The following is a 24,741-nucleotide window of genomic DNA, read 5'->3' on the forward strand; positions in this document are numbered from 1 at the left end:
CGGGCAAGGTGGGCGGGCCTCGGCGCAAGGTGGGTGGGCCTCGGGCAAGGTGGGCGGGCCTCGGCGCAAGGTGGGTGGGCCTCGGGCAAGGTGGGTGGGCCTCGGCGCAAGGTGGGCGGGCCTCGGGCAAGGTGGGCGGGCCTCGGCGCAAGGTGGGTGGGCCTCGGGCAAAGTGGGCGGGCCTCGGCGCAAGGTGGGCGGGCCTCAGCGCAAGGTGGGCGGGCCTCGGGCAAGGTGGGCGGGCCTCGGCGCAAGGTGGGTGGGCCTCGGGCAAGGTGGGCGGGCCTCGGGCAAGGTGGGCGGGCCTCGACGCAAGGTGGGCGGGCCTCGGGCAAGGTGGGCGGGCCTCGGCGCAAAGTGGGCGGGCCTTGGTGCACGTGGTCCTCAGCTGTCGCAGGGTACAGCCCCGCAAGCAGCAGTCCCCATCTCTCACCCCCATCCGCAGGGGAGCACACTGGGCTGCTCTCCCTCTACCCTTCACCCACCTCTCCCTCCTCATCCGCACCCTCACCCCATCAGAAGCTAGGACTGAGGAACCAGACAGGAGAAGCAGGAGGCTGGTTCAAGGTGAGAAAGACAGAGGCTACAATCGCCATGAATACATCTATTTATGATCTACTTTCTCATACACCTACAGAGCTCCCAATGCCTTTTTTTTTAATAGAACAAAAATTCATACATGAGTAAAACACACTGACAATGGCTAGGAAATGCTGGACTGTCGTGAGTGTTAGTGTGACCACACAAACCCACTCTCTCCAAGAAACAAACTGCACTTTTTCCTCTACACACACGAGACAATACGGATCTAAAACTGACACCCTCGTCGTTGGCTTTTAAAATTTTCTTTTTCTAAATCCTCACCTGAGGACAGTTTTCCATTTATCTTCAGATAGAGTGGGCGGGAAGGAGGGAGGGTAAAAGAGGGAGGGAGAGAGAGAGAAACATCAATGTGCTTGAGACACATGGACTGGTTGCCTCCTGCACGACCCCGACCAGGGCCAGGGATCGAACCACAACCGAGGTACATGCCCTTGACCAGAATCGAACCCACAACTCTTTGGTCTGTGGGCCAATGCTCTAACCACTGAGCAAACTATCCAGGGCTAAATTTTATTTTTCAATTACAGTTGACATTCAATATTGTTCTGTATGAGTTGCAGGTGCACAGCACAGTGATTAGACAGTCACATGGGGGGGCACTTTGTAAAGTACATGTCTAACCAATGCCTTTCCTTCAGGAAGAACACAGAACACATACATTATTAGGCTCCGCTTAGGAAATAAGGAGAATCAAGAGCACCACGTTTCATTCCATTCACCACTGGCTCCCTCCAGGGGTCGCAAGCTCGTGCACATCGTCATGGCTACACCTATGACCCACGCACACAGCCACATTGACCTCAAACGGGGACAGGGTAGTGCTGGCCTGGGCCCACTGGAAATGTATGTAAAAACTGGACATGTCATCCACAACTACGAGCATGTGGTCCTCAAGACCACACACTGGCCTCCTACTGCAGGACCCCATGGGGGGCCCTGCGGAGAATCCATGTCAACCACCTACCCTCCAGGGAAGAATCTTCTCCATAAGACTCTTAAAAGTTGCCATTTAGACTCAATCCAAATCACTTCTGGCTGCAGTGGAGGGTAGAACTTTTTTTTTTAAGTACAAAAAAATGCTTAGATGAGTTCAAAATTTGGTGAGCCAACAAAGGACATCAAATCCGGTCTCGCTGCTATGATCCCAAGCATCAAGCCCCCCACCCCCTCCCTCTACCAAATAGGATCCATTTCATTTATATACTGGGTTTCCAGGGGAGAGTTCGTTTGAAGAGTTTTGATGCTAAAAAATTTTAAACTTTAAAACTGGAAACCACCAAGAAGAATGATCTCTTATATTTCCACTTGATTATTTTAAATTAGTCTCACAGATATTCGTTGAAATGGGACTGCTTTTGGAGAAAAGCTGAGATCAAGCCAAAAACAAACAAAAACAAAGCCAGCAGGGGTCACACTTTCTCAGTATCTCTCAACAGAAGATGAGTACTCAAAGTCTGAAGCTCAGTGAATAACGCATCTACCGTTTCCTCTGCTACAAATAATACAAGGAATTCAAAACTTAAAAAGAATCTGGGGAGAAGAAGTAAAGAACTGAAATTAAGGTAAGAAAGTTGAGGGCACCAAAGAAAGGGTGTTATATCAGCTCTCAATATTTCCAAATTTCCATATGGCTGGGTTTTCAGTTGCAATTTAAAAATATTTGTCCTCTGCTTAGTAATCCATAACTCAATTCAGTTTTTCCAGGGTAGGACAACCAGTTTTGAGGCTTAAGAAATCAACAGTGGGGAGGGATTCATACGAGGGAGTCAAAATAAACGGCAGGCAATGCTGGCTTACTGCCTTCTATTGCTCTTTTTAAAAATAATAATAATCTGCCCTGGCTGGTTTGGCTCAGCGGTCAGAGAGTTGGCCCAAGGACCAAAGGGTCTCAGGTTTGATTCCTGGTCAAGGGCATGTACCTGGGTTGCAGGTTCAATCCCCAGCCCCCATTGGGGTTGTGTAGAAGGCAACAATCGATGTGTCTCTCTCTCACATCGATATTTCTCTCTCTCTCCCTCCCTACCTCTTTCCCACTCTATTTAAAAATCAATGGGGAAATATCCTTGGGTGAGGATTAACAAAAAATAAAAATCCAAAAAGTAAAAATCAGGGACTGTTTATGAACTGGCATAAATATACAGGCAAAGGAAAATCAAGCAATCCTCCCGACACCATTTCAGGATTCTATTACTTGTCCCTCTCAGACATTCTACTATATTATTCTATTTCTTTCCAGACCTGCTAATACCAAGGCCAATTGGATGCCATAATACAGGCAGCAGAAGGGCCCGAGAAAGAGTCGCCAGGCATCCTGGGTATCGGCAAGGAAGCCAGAGGAGACACTGTGATCTGGTTTTACTCTTACTCATCCCAAGGACCTCTTGGTGAGATGGTTTATTCCTCAAGGGCATAACTGTGGCTTCCTGTAGACGGTCTTCATCCAAATCCAAGAGGAAAGCTTTGGCATCCTCTCCAACAATCAGAATGAGATTAGATCGCAGGAAAGCCTGAGAACACGTGGCTTCCCGGGGCGTTCCGTGGGCACAGAGAAAAAAGAATCTCACCACTAGGACATGTAGGGGCCAAAGAAGGGAAAAGAAAAGGCATATGAAGAAAGAAGAAGAAGAAAGAAACTGGTGCCACGAACAAATCTGCTATTACTCCAGGGGAAGGGCTCAAAGTGACCCCCTTGATCTCCAAATCAAGGGCCACTTGTGAGACACTGTGCAGAATGTCAAGATTAGTAATATCCACACGATTCTCAGGAATTATGTGCTGATATAATGGCCCAACTCTAGAATTCTGGGAGTTCATGTCTATGCATTTAAAAAGAAAAATCCTCAAAACTTTCATTTTAAAAGACAAGTTAAACAATTCTTGTATATACTATAAATATTGTGTATTTAAAAATTCAATTTTATTCTTCTATAGACTAAAAAAAACTGTTCATCTAGAAAAATTGAAAAGTCACATGTTTATTTTAATCATATATAAAAAAATCATAACCTAAAATAAAGAATTATGACTTCAAACCAGTAGAAAAGTATAAAGGAAATTAATTCTTCAACATCTTTCTATTGTATTATCCTTAAGTAATCCTCAAAATAAAACACAGCCTTAGACAAAACACAGGTATTGAAATTAGAGTTGTGTTTCCTTATTCACATGAGGAAAGCAGTTAAAAAAAAAAAAGTTAATGTTAGGTATAAAAGTGGATCAACTCAAATTCTATGGCCCTTCCAGTCGGGGAAAGTACAATCAATCTTCCCCATGCAGTATTTTACCTGAGACGATCAACTAGACTTATTCGATTTCTGCTCTTTTAAAAAGCATTTTCTGCCCTGGCCAGTGTGGCTCAGGTTGGTTGGAGCTTCATTCTGTACACCACAAGGTGGCAGGTTCGATTCTTGGTCAGGGTACATTCCCGGGTTAGGTTCGATCCCCAGTCAGAGCACAACAGGAGACAATCGAGCAATGTTTCCCTCTTGCATCAAAGTTCTCCATTCCCCCACCCCAACCTCCAAAAAAAAAAAATCAATAAAAAATTAAAAAGCTCGACCCATATACCCAGAGGTCGCTGGTTCGATTCCCAGTCAGGGCACATGCCTAGGTTGTGGGCCCGATCCCCAGTGGGGGGCATGCAGGAGGCAGCCAATCAATGTTCTCTCTCATTGATGTTTCTCTCTCTCTTTCCCTTCCTCTCTCTCAAATCAATAAAGAAAAAAAAAGTTTTAAAAAAAAATTAGAAAGCATTTTCTGATTAGTTTATTAAACTCTATGACTGTGAACACAGCAGAATTTGTGGAGCTTATACCTGAAGACATGTCTACATCTAACACGTAGAAACAGTGATAAAACCACTGATGAGAACAAGTGGACACAGTAGGTTACATGCTGAAGGAACATGGTCTCATCACTCTGGAATAAGACTCATGGGGCCCGGCTGGTGTGGCCCAGTCAGGGCACATGCCCAGGCTGAGGGCTCGAACCCCAGTAGGGGTGTGCAGGAGGCAGCCGATGGATGCCTCTCTCTCACATCGATGTTTCTATCTCTCTCCCCCTTCATCTCTCTCTAAAAAAAATCAATAAAAACATATTTAAAAAAAAAAAAAGACTCACTCACAGGGGTGAGCTTTGAGTCTCACTGAGAGAAGTCACGGGCACAATGGGCACAGTGGTATAGACGGGTGTCCACACCTGCTTGTTCTGCATTCTCGCCTGATCACAACACCCTAGGCGCCCCTCCTCCCAAATGTGTAACGAAAGGACACTCTGTCCCCACTGCACAGACTAACTGATTCCTGAATATTTTATACGTACCAGAGACGATCGGCTCCAGGTGGGCTGGCGTCGGATGGGGGGTGGAGAGTTTGATTGTCTACATGAAAAGTTGAAGAATAAGAATGGTCATTATTTACTAGATACAAGACAGACAGAAAGGGAGAAAAGGGGGAAGTGGCCAGACTAACAGCAACATTATTTCTGGGTTGGCAAAGCTAAGAACAATTCCGATTTCCTTTTTCATTCTTTTCTTTGTTTTCAAAATGTTTGGAACATACGGGACTTTGACAAAAAGTTTTACAAACTAATAGTAGAAGAATGAGGCTTATTTCTAAAGAATGATTCTGAGGGAAATGAGAAAGGCAAACATTTCACCAGTATTACATGGGTTTTTAAAAACTGTATTCTTTGTACCTTTGTGTATGTGTAAAATCTTTCATTAAAATATATATATATTTTTAAATACTGCCAGTAAAACAAAAAAATAAAAATCCAAAATAAATGTACTGAGGTATAAAAGTATTTTTTAATTGAGATAATAAAAATTGCAAATATTCATCTGAGCAAATCCTTTCGAGACTGAGAATCGGCATGAATTTTTTAAATGCAGAGATAAAAATGAGGGAGGACTAAGAGTATTGTCAAATTTTTAAGAACCGGAATCAAAGGTGCCTTTGAGAAACAAGTCCCAAAGTCCAGAATTCCACTGTCCACTCTCCTCACTGATTAATTTGAAGAACAAGCAGCAGCAACAACAAAAGCAGGACATGAAGAGTTGGCCATCAAGCTAAAATTCTTCGACTGAAAGCACTTTCCTCATTGTGATATCTCACCTTTCCTACCTTTTTGGTGATATCTTTTTTAATGAAACGATAAAATCAATATAGAAATATTGGGCTTTTTTTTTTTTTTTTTTTAACTGGCCAAGTACAATATTATTAGACCTATTGTTGCCTTTGTCCTGCACATTTTTTCTATCTAAGTCAAGAAATAAGCAACCATTCCCTGGAGCTGTATTAACAGGTGACCGCAGTAATTATGAGAGAAAAAATATCTGTGACAGTCTTTCGTGAGTCAGAGAGTGAAGACCTCTGCAGAATTATGTTGATAAGGTGATACTAGTTTCATAAGACTCCAGGGGGGTGTCCCAGGCCTGAATGTTGTAGCCTGTGCTGAGACTCTGAAACTATATTCAGAATTTACTGTGTGTTTTGGGGGGGCGGGTTACTCTGAAGAGAGTCCCGGTTTTTATCACGTAAGAAGTTAGGAACCTCCCATAACTGGTGAGGAAGAAGAAAAGAATGGTTCTTACAAAAGTAGAAAGGAAAAATGTAATTTCCTTTCTTTTCAGTCTGATACGTGATGGTCGCCGATGTTCTAAGACCACCAAGAAATACAAATAACCAGTAAATTTCATAGTAAATCTACTTGCTGAGGAATGGTCAAACCAGAATTTTATTGCAGTTAAATTCAGTTCTCCACATACTTTTTAATTCATCGTACAGAAGACAATGATAGAATGCTTGTTAATGTCAAAGACACCCCCCCAAGTGGAAGGCAACAGCAAAGCAGAACGGCAAAGCAATGACCTAGAGGGAGTCTCCCCAACAGAACGGTGTGAGTGCGCAGGTGCACCCCCCGAGCAACCTTGGGCTATTTCATGTGCCACTCCCTGATCACCGCCCTTCTGATTTACATGTGCAAACTCCGCTGGCGGACCTGACACCATCAGACACACTTCCAGACTCTGCCGGTGGCCAATTGCCGTGACTGCTTTGAAAGAGTCTCCGTCGTATAGAGAAAAAAGCCTGCAGAACCCAATGATGCTCTGGTAAAACGCACTCTTCGGCAGAAACTGCTTTAGGACCACACTTGCACACTCTTGGATGTGTCCACTGGGGGAGTAGAGAGGCAGTCCTCTCTTGCATTTACATCCCCGAAGGTCTTTGAAACGAAATTAACCCCCTTGGGCGCCCCATCGGCCGATGTCCTCCGCTGAGGAACATCTTTTGAAGGCAATCAAGGCAGAGGCAACATTAGCGGGAGCCCCGGCGCGCTGCATCCGAGGTCAGGTCACGTCTGAGTTCCCTCATCACACTCCCTTTATCGTCTGTATTTCCAAATGAAATTTAAAACACACACACGGATTTGTGACATCTATTAGCGTCCTCGAGCCTCCCTCTAATTACCCTGGCCTCTCATTTACAGGGAGATGACATGACCCAGAAGCACACACGGGGTTACCCAACTGTGTAAGCGGAACGGGGCTGAGGATGACAGGAGCTTCTTCTCTTTCAAGCTGGCTCGTCACCGTGTCACACACTTCTGAACATCCTCCACATCTGATGCGAAGGGCACCCTGGCAAACTGGGAACGGCTCAGCTCCTCCAAACCCATGGCAGAGGGTGGAAACGCACTAACTGGTGACTGTGAGCCACGCCATGCAGGCAGTCCAACCGTCACAGTCAATTTGTGAATTATTTTCTCCCCGGGCGTCGGTACTAACTACACCACACAGTTTTCATCATTAAAGCTCTCTCACTCCTGCCCGGCTTGAACGCCGTCCTTTAGCTTCTACAAGGAACGGGGGAGGAGGGCGAACGGAACAAAGCCGCCGCCAACATCCCCAAAGCACATGAATCTGATCTGACCAAACCATCGCTGAGAGCGCGGACCGAATGTTTACTTACTCAGTGCAGATTTTATTTTGTTTGTAAAACTTGTGCCGTGTAGCAAACAAGCGAGAAATGTACTTGGCGTTGTCAATATCATCCTTGGGGGAAGAAAAGAGACAGAGGAAAAAAATAAACATTTCTTTGGTTATCAACAGGGACACAGCCCTTCTTCCCTTCTTGTCAATCACAAAATAACACCCTGAGCCCCAAACCAAGGTGCTGAAACCCAGTGGCTGCATGTGAAACCCGCCCAAAGACAATAAGACGAGACTGTCTGCTAAGGAATCCGTCATGCCCAAGGCGTAGGGGTCGCGGTGATGAACTGGCATGTCTTCACGTCATTCCCAACCACATGCTTTAAAAATAAATGAATGGCCTGGCCGTTGTGGTTCAGTGGTTGAGCATCGACCCACGCACCAAGAGGTCGCCGGTTCAATTCCTGGTCAGGGCACATGCCCAGGTTGGGGGCCCGATCCCCAGTCGGGGGCATGCAGGAGGCAGCCAATCGATGTTCTCTCTCATCGATGTATCTCTCTCTCTCTCCCTTCCTCACTCTGTAAAATCAATAAAGTAAAAAAACTTTTTTGAATATAAAATAAACATGAATGAACGAATCAAGGCAGAGCATGGAATGAGCACCAAGCATCGTTACATGGGAGGCAGGGAGACGCAGGAGCAGCTCTGGCTCTCCAGGAGGCCTGCAACAGGAGGGCCATCGCTCCCCCGGCTCCAGATGAGGCTTGGGCTACGATGGGAAAGAAAACCCAGGCCAGCCAGCAAAGGAAAACGCCATGCAAGAGAATCAGAGGTCACTTGGCGAGGGCTGCAACTAGACCGCGGAGGAAGGCGGTCTGCCGGACAACACGCTCCATCACAAGTAAGGCAGGTGGAGGAACCCAAATCCGAGAGTCCAGCCTCCGCTTGCACAGGGAGCAGAGTGAAATCACTACCACGATCCTGAAACCAGCAACGACAGCACTGGGCAAGCACCGGAAGCTTCGGTTCCGTAGACTATTTATTCTCTCAAGGTTTGGAGAGCAAGGGAAGGATGATGGTATGAGCTGAGAAGTCAGAGAGCACGCTGCCTGCGGACCCTGCCTGCGCCCACTTTGCTCACCGTGTGAAAGAGCACCGTCTCTTCTTTGTTGATGAGCTCCACCAGAATGGTCGACTTGTTATGAGTGATGTTCCCCATATCATTCCACCTGCTCAAAAGAAAGGCAGCTGTGTTGGCCCCAAGACCACCCACGCACGTACGAACCCGCACAGGGAGCCACTGGCTACTGCTGAGTCTGATTTTGTAAAGGATGATGCAGCCCTATTTTCAAAAGCAAAATGTTCCTTCTCTCGAGGCAGGAAAGTACAGAAAATGCAAACATGCAACTATTTAAATAGTTAAAAATCTTATGTAAGCCCGGCCAGTGTGGCTCGTCGACTCCTGTACCAAGAGGTCCCTGTTGACTCCTGATCAGGGCACATGCCCAGGTTGTGGGCCCAATCCCCAGTGGGGGGCATGCAGGAGGCGGCCAGTCGATGTTCTCTCTCATCGACGTTTCTATGTCTCTCTCTTTCCCTTTCTCTCTCTCTAAAATCAATAAAGAAAATTTTTTTTTTAAATCCTATGTAAACTATTTCTAGATACTGTTATCCATAAAGCATCCTTTCCTTTCTGACTGGTCGGAAGGACATTTGCAAGGGACTTCTGCTGCCTTGTTATTCACGTTTCCAATCTGACAAAGTATTTCTCGTGATCCTGGCTTTTAACGATGGAGGAACACATTATTTGAACGTCAAACGTTCCCGGAATCTACGCCAAAGAATCCACATGGACTCTGTGCTGTAATGTATTACTGATTATGTTACCTAGAAAAAATACCTAAGAGGTGAATTTATCGTGCCCACATTTTTGTGAACTAAACACACACTGTCCTTCCTCTTTCCTCATGGTGACCTTGTCTACAGTGTGATTTACAGAAATAACCACCAGACAACGGGAGGGAAGCTATTGTTTCCCGTTCTACTTGGAACCTATTTGTAACCATCCCTCACTACTGTCTGCCTTCACTCTGGGCCCCAGCCTGTGGTTCCTGCCCACCTGACTTCACTCCATGGTGCTTTTCCTCATTACATTCCCACCTGTCTGGATGACTCCTGTAAGACTCAGCTCAGGGGCCCCCTTCTCAGGGAAGCCCTTCCTCACCCCAACCACCCACATGCTAGGAGAGAACTTGGTGTTGTCCTTTATCAGTCACCACATTGCATTAAGATTGCTTATTTCTGTGACTAGCTCCCTAACGAGAGGAACTGGACCACACCAGACCACAGGCCCCGTGCCCTGGGTAGAGGTTCTGCCTTCTGCATCTCTGTATTCCAAGCACTGAGCCACGAACCTGGCACACAGCACGGACTCAATGTCTGCTGAAAGAACTGAAAGTTATAATATTGCCTCCCATCTGTACAGAGCACAGTTCTTTGACCAACTTGCCAATGTAGAGGAAGCAGCTGTTCTAGTTTCCACTTTGGAGATGAGGCCGTTCAGGCACACGAGCTTGACCGAGCCACATTCTCTGTGTTCATCAGGGATGATGAGTTCTCTTCCTTGGGCTCCAGGTTTCCCTCCAGTTACCTTTCCCTGACACCATTCCCAACTGTGTTTTATGTCCAGCTGCTGGGCCACCCTGGCTACAGGTGCTCAGCACAGCTGCCGGCCAACTTACAGTTCCATCCGATCGGGTCTACCGGGACTCAGAGCTACGTGCTTCTCAGTGAAGGTCTCTAGAGAGGAGAGCTATTTGGTTTCCTCTGGTTCCGGTCCTGCTAGTCAACTGCCAAGACTCTGAATGGACTCCTCCCTCCACCATTCGACTTCCCCTAGTGGCATGATAGCAGAAATAAACTCCCACCTTGTAAGGGGTGTCATGATAAGTACTAAAGAAAGAGACCTGGAAACAGTTCCCAAGGAGACTTGAGAGGCCTATGATCAGTGAACTTTCAACTTGCTATTTTCTTCTATTTAACCTCCATAGCTAGAATGCAAGACCTGTCTACTGCTCCGGGCTCAAGGAAAAAAAATAAAGCATCAGTTTAGCTCTGAAGGAATCACCACCACTATCTCGAAATGAGCACTGAGCAAGTATTGTTGGAAAGTTATCAGTTCCAAGAATATTTAGTCTCTCATGCTACGGAGAACTGTGTGGGACAAAATGCCTGGGTGCCTTCAAATGGGCATAAAACGTGAGCGTTACAACTCTGCACACATTTCTATAGGTGACTCAATTAATTTACAATTTCTTGTAGGTATATGGAGTTGACCAAGTATGTCCACAGGTCAAGTTTATTCTGTAGCCCCAAAGCTCTCTCTCCCCACTCACGCTTCAATGCTGTCTCTATTCAAAGAGCAAGAGAAAATAAAGGACAGCAATAATGGCAGGATGGGGACCCAGGGGGACGCCTACTAGGAAGTTTTTGGTAGGAAAGTTTCTCAGAATGACCCGCAGCCACTGCTGGCCCAGAGAGTCGGTGGCTGGCCACGGTGCTGCACTCTGAGAGCATCTTTGATCCCCTGCCCTCATGCACAGACAGCGCTGCCTATCAGCACACACAGGACAGTCGTCCTTCCGAAAACAGCAGGCCGTGTTCCCTTGCAAATAAAAGTGAGCGTGCAAAATTTTTAAGATCGCTGACACTACATGGGATCTATGGGCACCAGGACAAAGCAAGCTCACTGCCATGCCATTGCAGGGACGCTCGGACACACCCCTTTTTTGGTTCCACGCATGTTAAATGGAAAGGAAAAGAGGATTAGCTCGGGCCGGTTTGGCTCGGCAGTTGGAGCGTCGGCCTGCGGTCCAGAGAGACCCGGGTTCGGTTCCCGCTAAGGGCATGTACCTCGGTTGCAGTTTGTCCCCGGCCCTGGTTGGTCGTGGGGGTGGCAGCCACTTGATGTGTCCCTTTCACGTTGATGTTTCTCTCTCTCTCTCTTCCTCTCTCTCCCTCCCACTATATCTGAACAAAAAAAATGGGAAAATGTCCTCGGGTGAGGATAAAAAAAAAAAAAGAAAAGAGGGTTAAAGGGTCAACAGAGTAAAAAGTAGCCAAGTCCTTTAATTTATAACAAATTGATTGCTTTTTCAAAACATACTTCACCTAATTCTTCTTTAGGAATATAAAAACTAGTTTGCATTCTTCCACCACCTGTGGTTAGGCAGAGGGTGCAGGACAAGGGGAAGGAGGCAGTTTGGATGTAATGACCGGTCACGAATGTCCCCACAAAGGTGATCAGCAAGAGACAACTGGAGAGTCTGTTTTCAACCAGACCCATAAAGCTGTGTTCCCATTCTTCAGCTCCGCGGGGTTTCAGCGTGCATTCCTGGAGTCAGGTGGGAAGGAGGCTTCCCCTGCCCCCACTCCCAAACAGGCCTCCAGGAAAAGGGAGATAAATCTCTCCATAACCACTTAGTCCCAGAGGACTAATCTTAACTGAGCTACCAGGAGCGCAACTGTGCAGGGCAGGCTGACTCAGTCATCGGTGTACCTTTGCCATCCAGTGGGTGTTTCTGGCATTCCTCAAGGAGATAAAGGAAAAGTGGGGGAAAGGTAAATAACTCTACCTGTGTATTACTGCTTGTCTTCCAATCCTGTTCCTCACGAAAATCCCCATAAAGAAAATGCCCAGGTGCACTCCGTTTCCATGATTGTCCTGGAGGAGATCAACAAAACATAGGTGCGATGAAACAGATGCCCCGCGGCGGCCGCACCAGCACGCGGGCCGCCACGGCCGCACCAGCACGCGGGCCGCCACCCGTGGGGACCACGCCCCGTTTCTCACCAGTACGTGAAATGAATCACAGGCAGCGGCACGGCAATAAGGCAACTAGATCCCGAAAGGGTGCGCCCACTGTGCGTCCTGATGCAGCACGCACAGCTGTCCCCCCTCCTCTCACTCTGTCAGCCTCTCCTGGCGGACGGGACAGGGCTTTCTCAGGCGGGCTGGCAGTCAGGTTTCTCTTCCGTGAACATCTGGTAGTATTTTTTTCAGCCTTAGTTTTTGTTCTGTCAATCAAAACTGTACATGCATACAGCTTGATTACATATGCACATTACATATGTGCAGCTACATGTGCACGGGGCTCGAAGCACTGGCTATGCTTTAGAGCGCGTTTAAAAGAAACCCACAGCAGACCTGGCCCCCCCAAGTTCCTCTCCCTGGGAGGCACCAGCTTCCACCACTTAAAGCACAAGAGTGCATCTCATATGAACCTACCCAGCTTGTCTTTTTATTTTAGAAACAAGTGTTCCTCCTTCTTGAGTTCCTACGTCCCGTTTCCTCCTTCGGGACTCCTGTTATTCAGAGGTTGGCCATCCTAGGCTGGCCCTCTGATTTCATCTTCTGCCTCCCACGTTCTATTACTTTCTTCTTCTTTTTTTTTTTTTTTTTGGTGCGATTTTCTTAATTTTATCTTCTAACCTATTAAGTTTTCCATTTCTGATATCATATTTTCAATTTCTGAGAGTTGTTTTATTTTTGGAATGTTCCTTTTAAAAAGCAATCTGTTCCCCACTTGTAAGTGGTATCTAATGAACATAATAAACTGACAAACAAAACAGATCCAGGGGCAGGGAACAGACTGACAGATCCCAGAGGGGAGTGGGGGAGACAGGAAGAGATTAACCAAGGAACTCATATACACAGATGCATAGTCAACAGACAATAATGAGGTGAGGGACTTGGGGGGGCAGGGGCTGGAGGAGGTGGGTAAAGGAAGGGCAAATGGGGGGCCAGCTGCAATATTGTCAACAATTAAATGAATAAATAAAAGCCATCTATTCCTTCGAGGATGGATACACACACACACACATACAAGTATCTCTGAGACGGACTGGGTGGTATCTGGGGCTGGGGTTCTTCACCTACAGAATCTGTGTTCTAGGCTGTGCTCTCATTGTGTTGGCCTCTGTGATTCCTATTAGGGCATCATGCAGGGTGAGGCTTCGCCATCTATTCATGGTCCAGATGAGAGCTGAACGCTGGTCGAGAGCTTTGTGGACATGGGAGGGTGTGGACCTCACTGCCTACAATCGGCTTGGCCGTGTCCCCGCACCAAAGCTGACATTGGATCGAAGTCTTCTAAGGGGGATGGAGAAAGGTGAGACCCTGCTGCTGGCCAAAGCAGACGGCTGGGAGAGAGAGGACCGGGAAGGAGAAAGGGCACCTGTCGTTACGAGAAATGAAGAGGGAAGCGATATGATGGAAAAAGTACATGGGGAAAGGAGGCAGGTGCAGTAGAAATGGGAAGAGACAGGAAAATCCGACAGAAAGACTCCCCTGGGCACTCGGCCAGCAGACGGGTACAGAGTCTGCTGGTGACAGGGACACAGGAAGGCAGATCACCAGGGCGGGGCAGTGGAAAAATCTCAGAACCGATGCCTGAGGCACTGCGCTGGTCAAAACCAAAGGCTCTACCGTGACCTTAGCCAAGGATCAAGGCTCCAGACTATGACTCACTGGAGAGCACCCTGCCCAAGCCCATGCGCTGACCCGACAGGACGGATAGCAGCCACACCTGTCTGTGGACAAGGTGGGCAGACCTGTCGGGAAACGAGTGGATATCCCTCCAACCTTGAGCATTATTGAGGAACCACTCATGATAAAGCTCCCACTAAACAGAAATGTTCCTCCCTAGGACATATCCACCATAGCATGGTTTTACACTTGACTTGGTCACTAAGGACCACAGTCTGTCCCTGCACACTGTCCTGTCTGCTTTCCACTGTCTCAGAGCTGACCTCACCACTCTGCCCCCACTGGCACTGCTAACTGCCCCCCCATCATTCTTGGGTTGCCAGGAATCCTGTGGTCCGAAGGTGTCACCTGAGTCATGAACAGATATGGGGGGGGGGGGAGCCCAGCTAATTGACGCCCCATGGGTAGTGAGTCAGCAATGACCGTCTGCCCACTCAGAGAAAGGTACAGTGTCCCCTTGAACTTTTCCCACAAAAGAACATCCTAGAAAGTGCATCAGAACCAAGCCCAGGAGATTCCAGCACTATCTCCACCGCCCCTACCGCCCACAATTCAGAAGTACTGAAAACAAAACAAGCAAATGACCACCGCCACAAAACCCAACTTCCAGGGACTGGAAGTCAGTGTTCTAGAAGTGGAGGAAAGCTGACTCTATTTCCATGACCCCGAAGACCACGACTATCTACGGGCTGCTGAAATGTAAGTGGGCTGCAGATGGCTGCTGAGACATTATTGCAAGGAAAATGGATTACAGGCCCACCCAGGGCAGCCACGAGAGAAGCAAAAGGAAATTAAACAAATCTAAAACAGAGCCATTTAGCTCTGTCCGCGGGCGGCAGCCGCCCCGCTCGGTCCTACTGGATGCGCACGGGCAGTTCTCATTAAGGCAAACTGCAGCCCCGAAACAGAGGGGCGCAGAACACTTATAAAACAGGCAGCGGAGCCCGTCTGCGGTGAAGTGGCGGCGCTGAAATGGCAGGCGTCTCCCAAATTACTGCGATGTGCCAGTTGCTTTAGGTTTCGAATAAAAGCTCCGTCTTCTGTCAAGCTGGTCAGCAGAGAGAGGAACTGAGTCTGGGTTATGAGCTCTGAACTGCCGGGTGCTCTGTGACCTCCCCCACGCCCACGCCCACTTCAGGAGGTGCCCTTCTTTGGCAAAGGAGGTGACACGCTGTCATGGTTTCCTAGGCGTAGTTTCCAGAACACTCGAGGGGCTGGAAACCCAAACAGAGGCTCTATGGCACAGGAGAGAGGAAGCGTGATTGCATAAAGGGAACGCTTCATTCTCCACCAGAAACCATCTGTATCAGCTTAAAGAACAGAAGAGAGAATAAGTATGGGGCAGAAACCTCGGGGTGAGGGTCTTCATTAAGGCACACATGTCCAGCAGGTGTGGCTCAGTGGTTGAGCACTGACCCATGCACCAAGAGGTCACCAGTTCGATTCCCTGCCAGGACACATGCCCAGGTTGTGGGCCAGATTCCCAGTGGGGGGCATGCAGGAGGCGGCCAATCAATGTTCTCTCTCATCGATGTTTCTCTCTCTCTCTCCCTTACACTTCCTCTCTCTCTAAAATCTATAAAGGGGAAAAAAGTTAAAAAAAAAACAACAAAGGCCCTGGCTGGTTTAGCATGTCGGCCCACGGACCAGAGAGTCCCGGGTTTGGTTCCCACTAAGGGCACGTACCTCAGCTGCAGTTCATCCCTGGCCCCAGTTGGGGTTGTGTGGGTGGCAGCTACTCGATGTGTCTCTCTCACATTGATGTTTCTCTCTCTCTGTTCCTCCCTCTCTCCCTCCTGCTCTATCTGAAGATAAATGCGAAAATGTCCTCGGGTGAGGATTAAAAAAAAAAGAAGGCACTATGACTCGAGCCCCTTGTCCTGGGACAAGACTAGGTGTGTGTCTCGACCCCTTCACAGCGCAGGATGGGCTGGGGTCTGGTCCTCACTCAGACCGGTTGTCTTACACATGAGACTTTCTTCAGCTGAAATCCATGCAAAACTTCAAAATCTCTCAGTTACTCAAAAAACCTGTGCTTCACTAAAGCCAACGGGATTTGCCGCGGCACGTGGCACGCGGCACGTGGCAGAAAGCAAGCCACGCCGCTCTGCTGCTATCAACAGCGGCTTTCCAGATGCCCGTGTCCCTCGCGGCGGGCCGCAGCAGGGCGGGGTGCGCTACCTTCACGGGGAAGACTTCCTGTCCAAATCCGTCCAAACGCTCCACTTCGTTGATGTACATAAGCTCCGCCTCGGCGGGCAGGATCCCACTGAAATCAGAAAGCACGGGAGGAGGAGGTGGTTATGGGCAAACCGAGTGGGCGGACGACCCCCTTCCTGCTGGTCTTCCAGGGCGGCGGCTCAGCTGCGGGTCTGGGAAGAGCAACCACCCCCCACCCAGGAGGGCAGGCGGGCTGTGAAGAACTCATAACCTATTCCCCAGCAGCCTTTTATTCACCGGGGAGCAATCAGAGGAAGGTGACGTCCTTAACGAAGAGCCGCAGCCTGATCAAGGCCAAAGCACTGTTCCAGGCAGCCTTCAGAAGCATGCTGCTTGCTTAAAAAAAAAAAAAGTTTTTTTCTCCCACCTGGGAAAAAAATCACAACTACTCAAAGGAAAGGGGAAAGAACAATAAAGAGTTTATGAGGGTGGTATTTCGGGAGCCCGGTGGCCAAGACGAGAGGCCCTAGGACCACATTCAGGTCCTCTGAGGTCAGAGGGGAAGGCTGCTTGCATTGCTCCGCAAGAGCTCGGGGCAGGCCCGGGACCACACTCAGGTCCTCTGAGGTCAGAGGGGAAGGCTGCTTGCATTGCTCCGCAAGAGCTCGGGGCAGGCCCGGGACCACGCTCAGGTCCTCTGAGGTCAGAGGGGAAGGCTGCTTGCATTGCTCCGCAAGAGCTCGGGGCAGGCCCGGGACCACGCTCAGGTCCTCTGAGGTCAGAGGGGAAGGCTGCTTGCATTGCTCCGCAAGAGCTCGGGGCAGCCCCGGGACCACACTCAGGTCCTCTGAGGTCAGAGGGGAAGGCTGCTTGCATTGCTCCGCAAGAGCTCGGGGCAGGCCCGGGACCACACTCAGGCTGCCAGCCTCTACCTGTGATCTTGAGGTTCCCAGCCAAGTAGCTCTTCCCCGTCCCCACTCAGCACAGGCAGCCCCGGCTGCCCAGGCCTGGCTACGGCGTTTTAGGAAGGTCACGGAGAGGAAGTCTCCCGGCCACCAGCCCCCCCGTCAGTGCGGGCTCGCTGGTGAGGGAAAGGGGAGGAGGGGAGACAGAAAACAGAGCAGAGCACTCAGGGCAGAACTGAGTCACAGGCTGAAGAAACAGACCCGTGTCGACTCGACCAGGGGCTGGGGGCCCAAGCCTCCCGCCGTGGACAGGCCAGTGGCTGCGCGCTGGCCCCGCCGCCCTGCCCTCGGCCTGCCTACCTGTGCGCCTTGTGCTCCTGGGCCACCTTCTGCGTCAGCTCCTCCAGAACAGCCTCTTCCAGGGCCAGGTCCTGTGGAAACAGACGCACTGGGGGTCACTTTATCTGTCTGCTCCTCTCCCGGCGTGCTCCGAGTTCCCCTCACGTCCTCCATCGCCCCTGTACTCCTTCCAACGCCAGGCTGTCATCTTTAGGACTGGGGGTTCATGTCTACTTCTCTAACAGCGCTCTCCACTAAACTTAGACTGTTTTAAGGCACATTTGGGGGGGCCACCTAGATGCTGCAGGGTCTGGGAATAGTTCTTTACTTTTTTTCATTCATTTTCTTCTTCCCTACCTGCCTCTCAGACTCGCTTTCATTAACAATGCTTCCTAAGTACGTCCATGTTTTTAACCATCAGGGATGAGGCAGATGAGGCTCCAGACCATCCTCCCTTCAAAGGCTGAGCCTCGGAAGGGACTGTGCCTGGCCTTCTGTCCTCCACCACAGCGCCAGCAAACCCAGTCACCGCCTGCTCGTTCCGATGCTGCGTGATGGAGCCTCGGGAGCAGAGAGGCTGGGCCGGCCGACAGGCCTCCACGGAGCTCGGGGGTAACGGCTGCCCAGCTGGTGTCCCAACCAACCCAAACCCCGGCCCCTGGGACCGTGGTGAGCCAGAGCCAATTACCCACGTCTCTTCCCAACTCCCCTTCAATGCGAGAGGCAGCGTTTACAGGGCCTGTTAAATTTAGCAGCAAAGCCCTGTGAGAGATGGAGGAATAAACCCCAGACAGGGAGACAGGAGCCACTGATTCCTGAGACACAGACAGTGGCCTGGGGCCAGCTGCCTCCCCCTCCCCAGCACCTAGGAGGGCACAGATGTGCACCACCTCCTCTGAGCTCCAGAGGGGTGTCAGAAGGGTCCCGGGCTGTGTCCTGGTGAGTCGCCCAAACGTTCAGTGTGGGGGTATGTGGGTGATGTTCGGGTAGAAAACATCCAAAATGCCTCACTTCCTTGATTCTAAAATACCATTTACATAAAGGTCACCTCCAATTTCACAACTTCTCATCGATGAAACACTACCCCCCAAAAGGCACCCCTCGAAACTACAAGGACTATCCTAGCTCGAATTGGGAAGTGCGAAACCAGCCTTCCGTAGAGCGGAGGGACGGGGGTGTGACTACCCTGGAAGTTCTTCAGCTCCGCCGACGGCCACGGGAACCTCGAAGGAGGTGGAACTCCCGGAAGCTCTTACTTTCCCTGCGTTAACTAATCGATGTGCTCTGTCCCGTTTGGCCATCCACTGAAATGACTCAAGGCCACAGTAGGCACGATCCCAGCATTTTCAGTTCTATGCTGTGGAATAACAGATCCCACATGGCTTCGATTTAGCTGCGTGTGTGCATCGAGGCTTTGAGGAGTACTAATAACCTGAGCCTAATTTTGAAAAGCGAATAAAAGGCATGAGGCAATAGAATAAAAAATAAAAAAAAGATTAAGTGAAGATCAGAAAGGGCTCCATTAAACCTCTGCTTCCTTCTTTGAAAGAAGAACCTGTCCGCAGGCACCCTCTGCCATTGTGTTCCCTCCACAGCCTCAGCGGTGCCGGGGCCTCCCCGAGGTATGGCCCCCGCCACGGTGGCGAGAGCGGCCCCGCGCCAGTGAAAAGGGGCAGCGTGCTTGCCCGTACACAGCCGCACACCTGTGGAGCGCCCTGTGTGTTTAACTTTGTTCTTTCCTCGGCTGCAAAAATGCCATTTGACAAATTCGGTTACTTTCTAAGATCAAACACAGCCATTCAGCCCATCTGCCCTCCCCCCCCAAGGAATGCATGCTCCCCTTTGAAAGCGCTAGTGGAACCACGCAGGAAGTTTACAACCTGCCGTGGCTCCCCACTGCCTGCTCAATTAGGTCAGCACCTGGGCCTGGTATTCAGGCCACTGCACTGGGAGGGACCCAGCCTTCCCTTCCAGACCTCCTGTCTCAAGGGCTCAGGCAAACCCCTCTTCCTAAGATGGCTTTTACTACGGACTCCTACGCGTGCCGACCCTACCTGGAGGACCACCCTGACCCCTCACATCAGAGGTGTGAAATGTCCCCCCATCCTTTGGGACCCCTCTCAGTTACCATTCCTGCAGCAGGGCATCCATAGGCCCTCAAGCTAGATGCCAACTTCTCCCCTGGGCCTGCCCCGTCCACTCTGTGTCTCTGCCAGAGCCCTGACCCAGTCTGCCTACATCTTTCTCACAGTTATTTGTACGCTCATCACACCCTCTGTCTTTGTCTCCCTCGTCCACTGGATTCTAGGCACCCAAGGTCACCTGTTCTCCATATCATTCCCGGGGCCCATCAAGGGGCTTTTATACAATGCAGTAAGGGATCCGTAAATGCTGACTCAACTCAACTCAATATGCAACGTGTCAGTTTCCTATTGTCAAGCGGGTTTTAATTCTATAAAGCTGCCTGCTCTCTCTCTGGTTACATTTCAAGATGCATGTATCATTGCAACCAGGAAAGCACAGTCTTCAGCATCCCTGTCCTTGCCCAGTGGAGACAGGACAGTAATGCTGGAAGTAACCATAACGATGATGATATGATGGAGATGATGACAACTAAGTCAACGCTCACTGGGCATTTACCAGGTGCCAGCTGCAGTACTTAGACATTCTCTCCTTCACCTTCACAATCCAATTAGGCCTGACAGCCTCATGGTTTAGAATCTAGTGGTTCTCAACCTGTGGGTCACGACCCCTTTGGGGGTCGAATGACCCTTTCACAGGGGTCGCCTAAGACATAACAGTAGCAAATTTACAGTTATGAAGTAGCAATGAAGATAATTTTATGGTTGGGGGTCACCACAACACGAGGAGCTGTATTAAAGGGTCGCGGCATTAGGAAGGCTGAGAACCACTGTATGAAAAACTGGTTAGATAACTTGCTCAAGTTCAGACCGGGTATGGGCACAGGAGGCTTGACCCCTGTGCTCGGAACGTCCTGACCACAGGCCACAATGGGTCGAGGGTAAAGGGGGGTGTGGAATATCCATGACGGCTGGTAGGAGCCTAGGAATATGGTAATCTCTCTGAAGGGAGGTTGATTTAATGGCAGATTAATCAGGCATAAAAAAGAACAGGCCCAGCATAGGAAACTGCTGTTTTCTCAAAGAAAACACATCAGGGTAGAGCTATTCGTGCAAAGCTAGACATCTTGCAGGATTCCCCTAACTTATAAGAATAAGGTCATCTGGGGACCAATTTAAATTCCTCTCATGCACTGACTATGGGTAATAACCACGGCCTAACTTTCCCTAGTATCTCACAACCTTGTCACCAGGCACCTGACTTTATCCCAGTTAGATGCCAAGTTCTGTCCATTTTACTTCCCAAATACCTCTTGCTTTGCTTTCTTGCTTTCATCTACACTGCTTACACCTAGTTCCTATCTCCTGCCAAGAACATGCGACCTGTCAGCCGACCTGTCCCCACAAACAATCTCACTGCTCTACTCCCGCAGTTCTCAAAGTGGGGTCTGTAAGCCCCTGGGCGGAGCCCGTGTGTTCTAATTCCTCAGATGCTGCAGCCTCATCTGCCACCTTCAGGTCCCCTCTTGCAGCCTGAGTGACAGTCAGATGGCCAGCTGACCCTTCCCCACCCCGCCGCTGCTCCTTGCTGTGTAGGTCATTCCTCGTCCCCTTTCTCTCTGCAGTCCCGCCCGCCCGCTAGGACACAGCTCGTACGCCACCAGCCTGCAAACGTTCGGGAAGCCCCCAAGCACATGTAACCCTCTCCCCACATGAAATCCCCATGTGCTTGAATACACTTGACCTTGATTCGGATTTTGCAAACTTTCGATGGACTCAACCACTCCGCTGTCTGCCTAGGAACAAGCACTGTTCTCTTGTATAACTTCAGCCCCCGGGGTTGGTTACCCAGGCCAGTGCTGTGGGCCAAACAGTTGATCAGAACAGTAAGTGCTGACTGAGTAGGATTCCAGAGTCAGAGCCAGAACGATGCACTGCACAGAGCTCTTCCCTAACAGGGCTTTTCCACTGTCTTTTTTCTTTTTTAATTTTTTTTTAATCCTCACCTGAGGACATTTTCCCATTTTTTGTTCAGATAGAGTGGGAGGGAGAGAGAGGAAGAGCGAGAGAGAGAGAAACATCGACATGAAAGAGACCCATTGAGTGGCTGCCACCCGCACGACCCAACCAGGGCCGGGGACAAACCACAACCGAGGTACATGCCCTTAGCGGGAACCGAACCCGGGTCTCTCTGGACCGCAGGCCGACGCTCTAACCGCTGAGCCAAACCGGCCAGGGCTACTGTCTTAATCCTTTCTCGTTAACACTTTCCTCATTTACACCAAAGCTACAAAAAAAATAAAATAAACAATCAAAAACTCCCCAGGGATTAAAACCTAGCCTCATCCCTAATTTAACCCAGGAGTGGACATTTTACTTCATGACTCATTCAACGAATTTTTATGAGCACAGGCCAAATGCAAGATGACAGTGGACAAGACGGAGAGGGTCCCAGGCTGAGGACCATGAAGCTGACAAGAGAGAGAGATAGACAGACGAGAAGCGATTCAGATTGTGAGAACTCTGGAATACACACAGCAAAAGAGGTTCAGCAGGATGTGGCTGCTGGCTGAAGTACATCACACAGTGGTCAAGGACCAAAAATTCCTGTCTAAGGAGGTGGTACTTCCATCAAGACCCGAATGGCAAGTCCTCGGGAGATCTGGAGCAGGGGATTCCAGGAGGGGCAACCCAAGCACAGAGGCTCTGGTTTGGAAATGAGCTCCACGTGTCCAGAAAAGCAGAGAGCCACTGGGGGATAGCAGTGGTGGCACTGGTGGGGGTGGGGGGGCGAGGAACACAGAAGGGTCTCGAGGAGGGGGGAAGAGGCATCTCTCCCTTTTCAGTGTTTTACAAAACTTGTCCAAACTCCACACATTCGTGGACTTTCCTCCCCAGGAAACGTGTGCGTGTGAAATACTGAGATTTCCAAAGGAAAGAATTAAACATCCAAAGAAGGCAGAAAATCAATGCAGACAAAGGGAATTATACTTACCATAGGAAACAACACATATTCTCTGAGAAAGTCTTGGGAATCAAACTGGTTGTAGTCTCCAAAATCCGCTAAAAAGAAGAGAAGAGGGGAGAGGGAATGATTTCATTTTTATATGAAATTAAAGATGGATACAATGGGTGGACTTCCCACCTTTCTTCTTCCCACATCATCCCACTTCAGCCCGATGACGAAATCAAACGGTGCTGAGAGGTGTTTGATACTGTTACCACGTCTCAGAATTCTGTCAATACCAGCCGGTGGGCACTGCTACTTGATTTTCTAGGAAGGACGGGGAAATTTGAAAGTGATTCCTAAGCTATTTTTAAAACTTCAACCAAACCTGTATTTATCCCCTTGTTAAATATGCACCAACACAGACCTTAAGAATATCTGCCCAGGGGACTTTCTCACTCAAGGTTCATTTAGGGAACTGGAGAGCCAAACCCATCTGTCTCTCTTTATATATTTGCAGCTGGAAATCCCCTCTGTAAATCACCCTTGGCAAGCAACCCTGCAAATCTTTACACCTCCTACCAAACATCTTCACAGGCTGCAAGAGGCCAAAAATTCTGCTTTTTTCCTGTCTTCATCTCATCATGCTGTGTCTGAGCTCACGCAACAGAGACAGTGAGCCTGTGTCGTATGAAATCTCTTGCTTCGAATTCCACTTACTCTCGAAAAAAATCAGATCTTTTAATCTCGTGTAAAAGATTTAGTATCAGGTGGACGTGGCCTCAGGTGACGGCAAGGTAGCCAGGGGAGAGAAGGCCGGGATCCGCCGAAGGCCAGCAGAGAGACGCCACCTGCTGCCGCGAAGGCGGAGGGACAGGTGACCAACGGGGGCCTTCAGGACCTTCAGGACGGCGATCACCTGCTCTGCCTGTGTTCGGGTTTGGTCACCAGTTACCGTGTTTCAGGATGACACATCTCTGTGGATATGTCTTTCTAACGGCCCAGCAAGGCTCTCAAGAAAACGATGTCACAAATGTTACGGCCAGAGCAGCGCTCGTCAGACTGAGGACCCAAAGAGAAGGGGGTCCGGAGACGTTTCACCACCGTCCTTCAGCCAAAAAGCTCTCCCCAAGGCCTTCCCAAATCCGGGGTGCCCGCAGGAAGCTCCATGGGGGGTAGGGGGAGAGGGAATAAAATGAACAGGAAAGCAAGCTTTTTCAAAGGACAAAGAACCGATTTGGAAAAGAGGGACATACTGTGTCTCCTCTCTCTCCTCCCTGTTAAGGGTGTCTTTTTCCACTATTTTGATGATTTTCTGTCACAACCACTGAGTTCTGTTACAATGTTCTGGGCTCGGTTCCTTCCTTTTCCGGCCTTTAAGTGAACAGATGGGATACAACATTTTTTCTGTCCTTCCATCCACAGGGTAACAATACTGGGGAACTAGGAACTGTGCAGACAACAGAAACCGCTAACCGGCTAAGACCCTGGAATGAGAGAGGTCGAGGGGAGGCACCCCATACACGTGTAGAACCCAGAACATCTGCCTGCAGCTCAGGGTCTGGGAGGGGAGCTCAGTTCACAAGCTTCGAAAACAACAGCCCACACACCAAGGCCTGGCAGGCTGACATTCAGACGTTAATTGATTTTAAAGAAAATAATGACTGAAAGGAAAATGTGTCTCTTTTAACATCCTATTTGTATCTTCTTGTTTTAAATATGACTCTAGACAATTAAGCTATCAATAAAGAGCAATGTAGAAATAATGTAGAGAATTATGTAACATGTCATATAAATATACGTAAAAAAATATAAGTACGATTTAGTGATGATAAAAAAAAATAGCTGTCAATTCTCCCCCTCCCCCTCCTTTCCTCCCACTCTGTCTGAAAACAATGGAAAAAACATCCTTGGGTGAGGATAAAAAAATAAAAAAAAATAGGTGTCGGATAAATCTAAGAAGGATAGGTCGAAAGATGTATTAACTCTAATACACGTGCGCTGTTTCACATTACAACAGTGCATTTTATTTCTCTCTTTAACTGCATGAGATTACACCATGATGTTTAAAGCTATTATTTGAAACTGATATGAAAGTCACCAAGTCAGAGCATTAAGCCAAAAATTATGACCAAATTGGGCAGTGGAAAAATTCTGAAAAAATGTTCCACAAACCCTGGAACGTAGCTTTCATTAAGGGCAGGATGAAGGCTGCTATTTTTTTTTT

At 49.0% G+C, this 24,741-nt stretch overlaps 1 protein-coding gene across 2 annotated transcripts in view; it reads right to left on the reverse strand.

Annotated features, from left to right (window-relative positions):
* Window positions 1–24,741, reverse strand: part of PTPN14 (protein tyrosine phosphatase non-receptor type 14) — a 163,618-nt gene that overhangs the window by 23,675 nt on the left and 115,202 nt on the right. For both annotated transcript variants that reach the window (XM_036272478.1, XM_036272479.1), the window contains 7 exons: window positions 22,563–22,630; window positions 17,508–17,578; window positions 16,264–16,351; window positions 12,170–12,258; window positions 8,677–8,764; window positions 7,575–7,657; window positions 4,924–4,981 (listed from right to left, as the gene is read on the reverse strand). In XM_036272478.1, coding sequence (XP_036128371.1) covers window positions 4,924–4,981; window positions 7,575–7,657; window positions 8,677–8,764; window positions 12,170–12,258; window positions 16,264–16,351; window positions 17,508–17,578; window positions 22,563–22,630 — 545 coding nt within the window. The remainder of the gene's footprint in view (window positions 1–4,923; window positions 4,982–7,574; window positions 7,658–8,676; window positions 8,765–12,169; window positions 12,259–16,263; window positions 16,352–17,507; window positions 17,579–22,562; window positions 22,631–24,741) is intronic.

The sequence above is a fragment of the Molossus molossus genome, unplaced genomic scaffold, assembly GCF_014108415.1.
Source record: "Molossus molossus isolate mMolMol1 unplaced genomic scaffold, mMolMol1.p scaffold_m16_p_20, whole genome shotgun sequence".
NCBI lineage: Eukaryota > Metazoa > Chordata > Mammalia > Chiroptera > Molossidae > Molossus > Molossus molossus.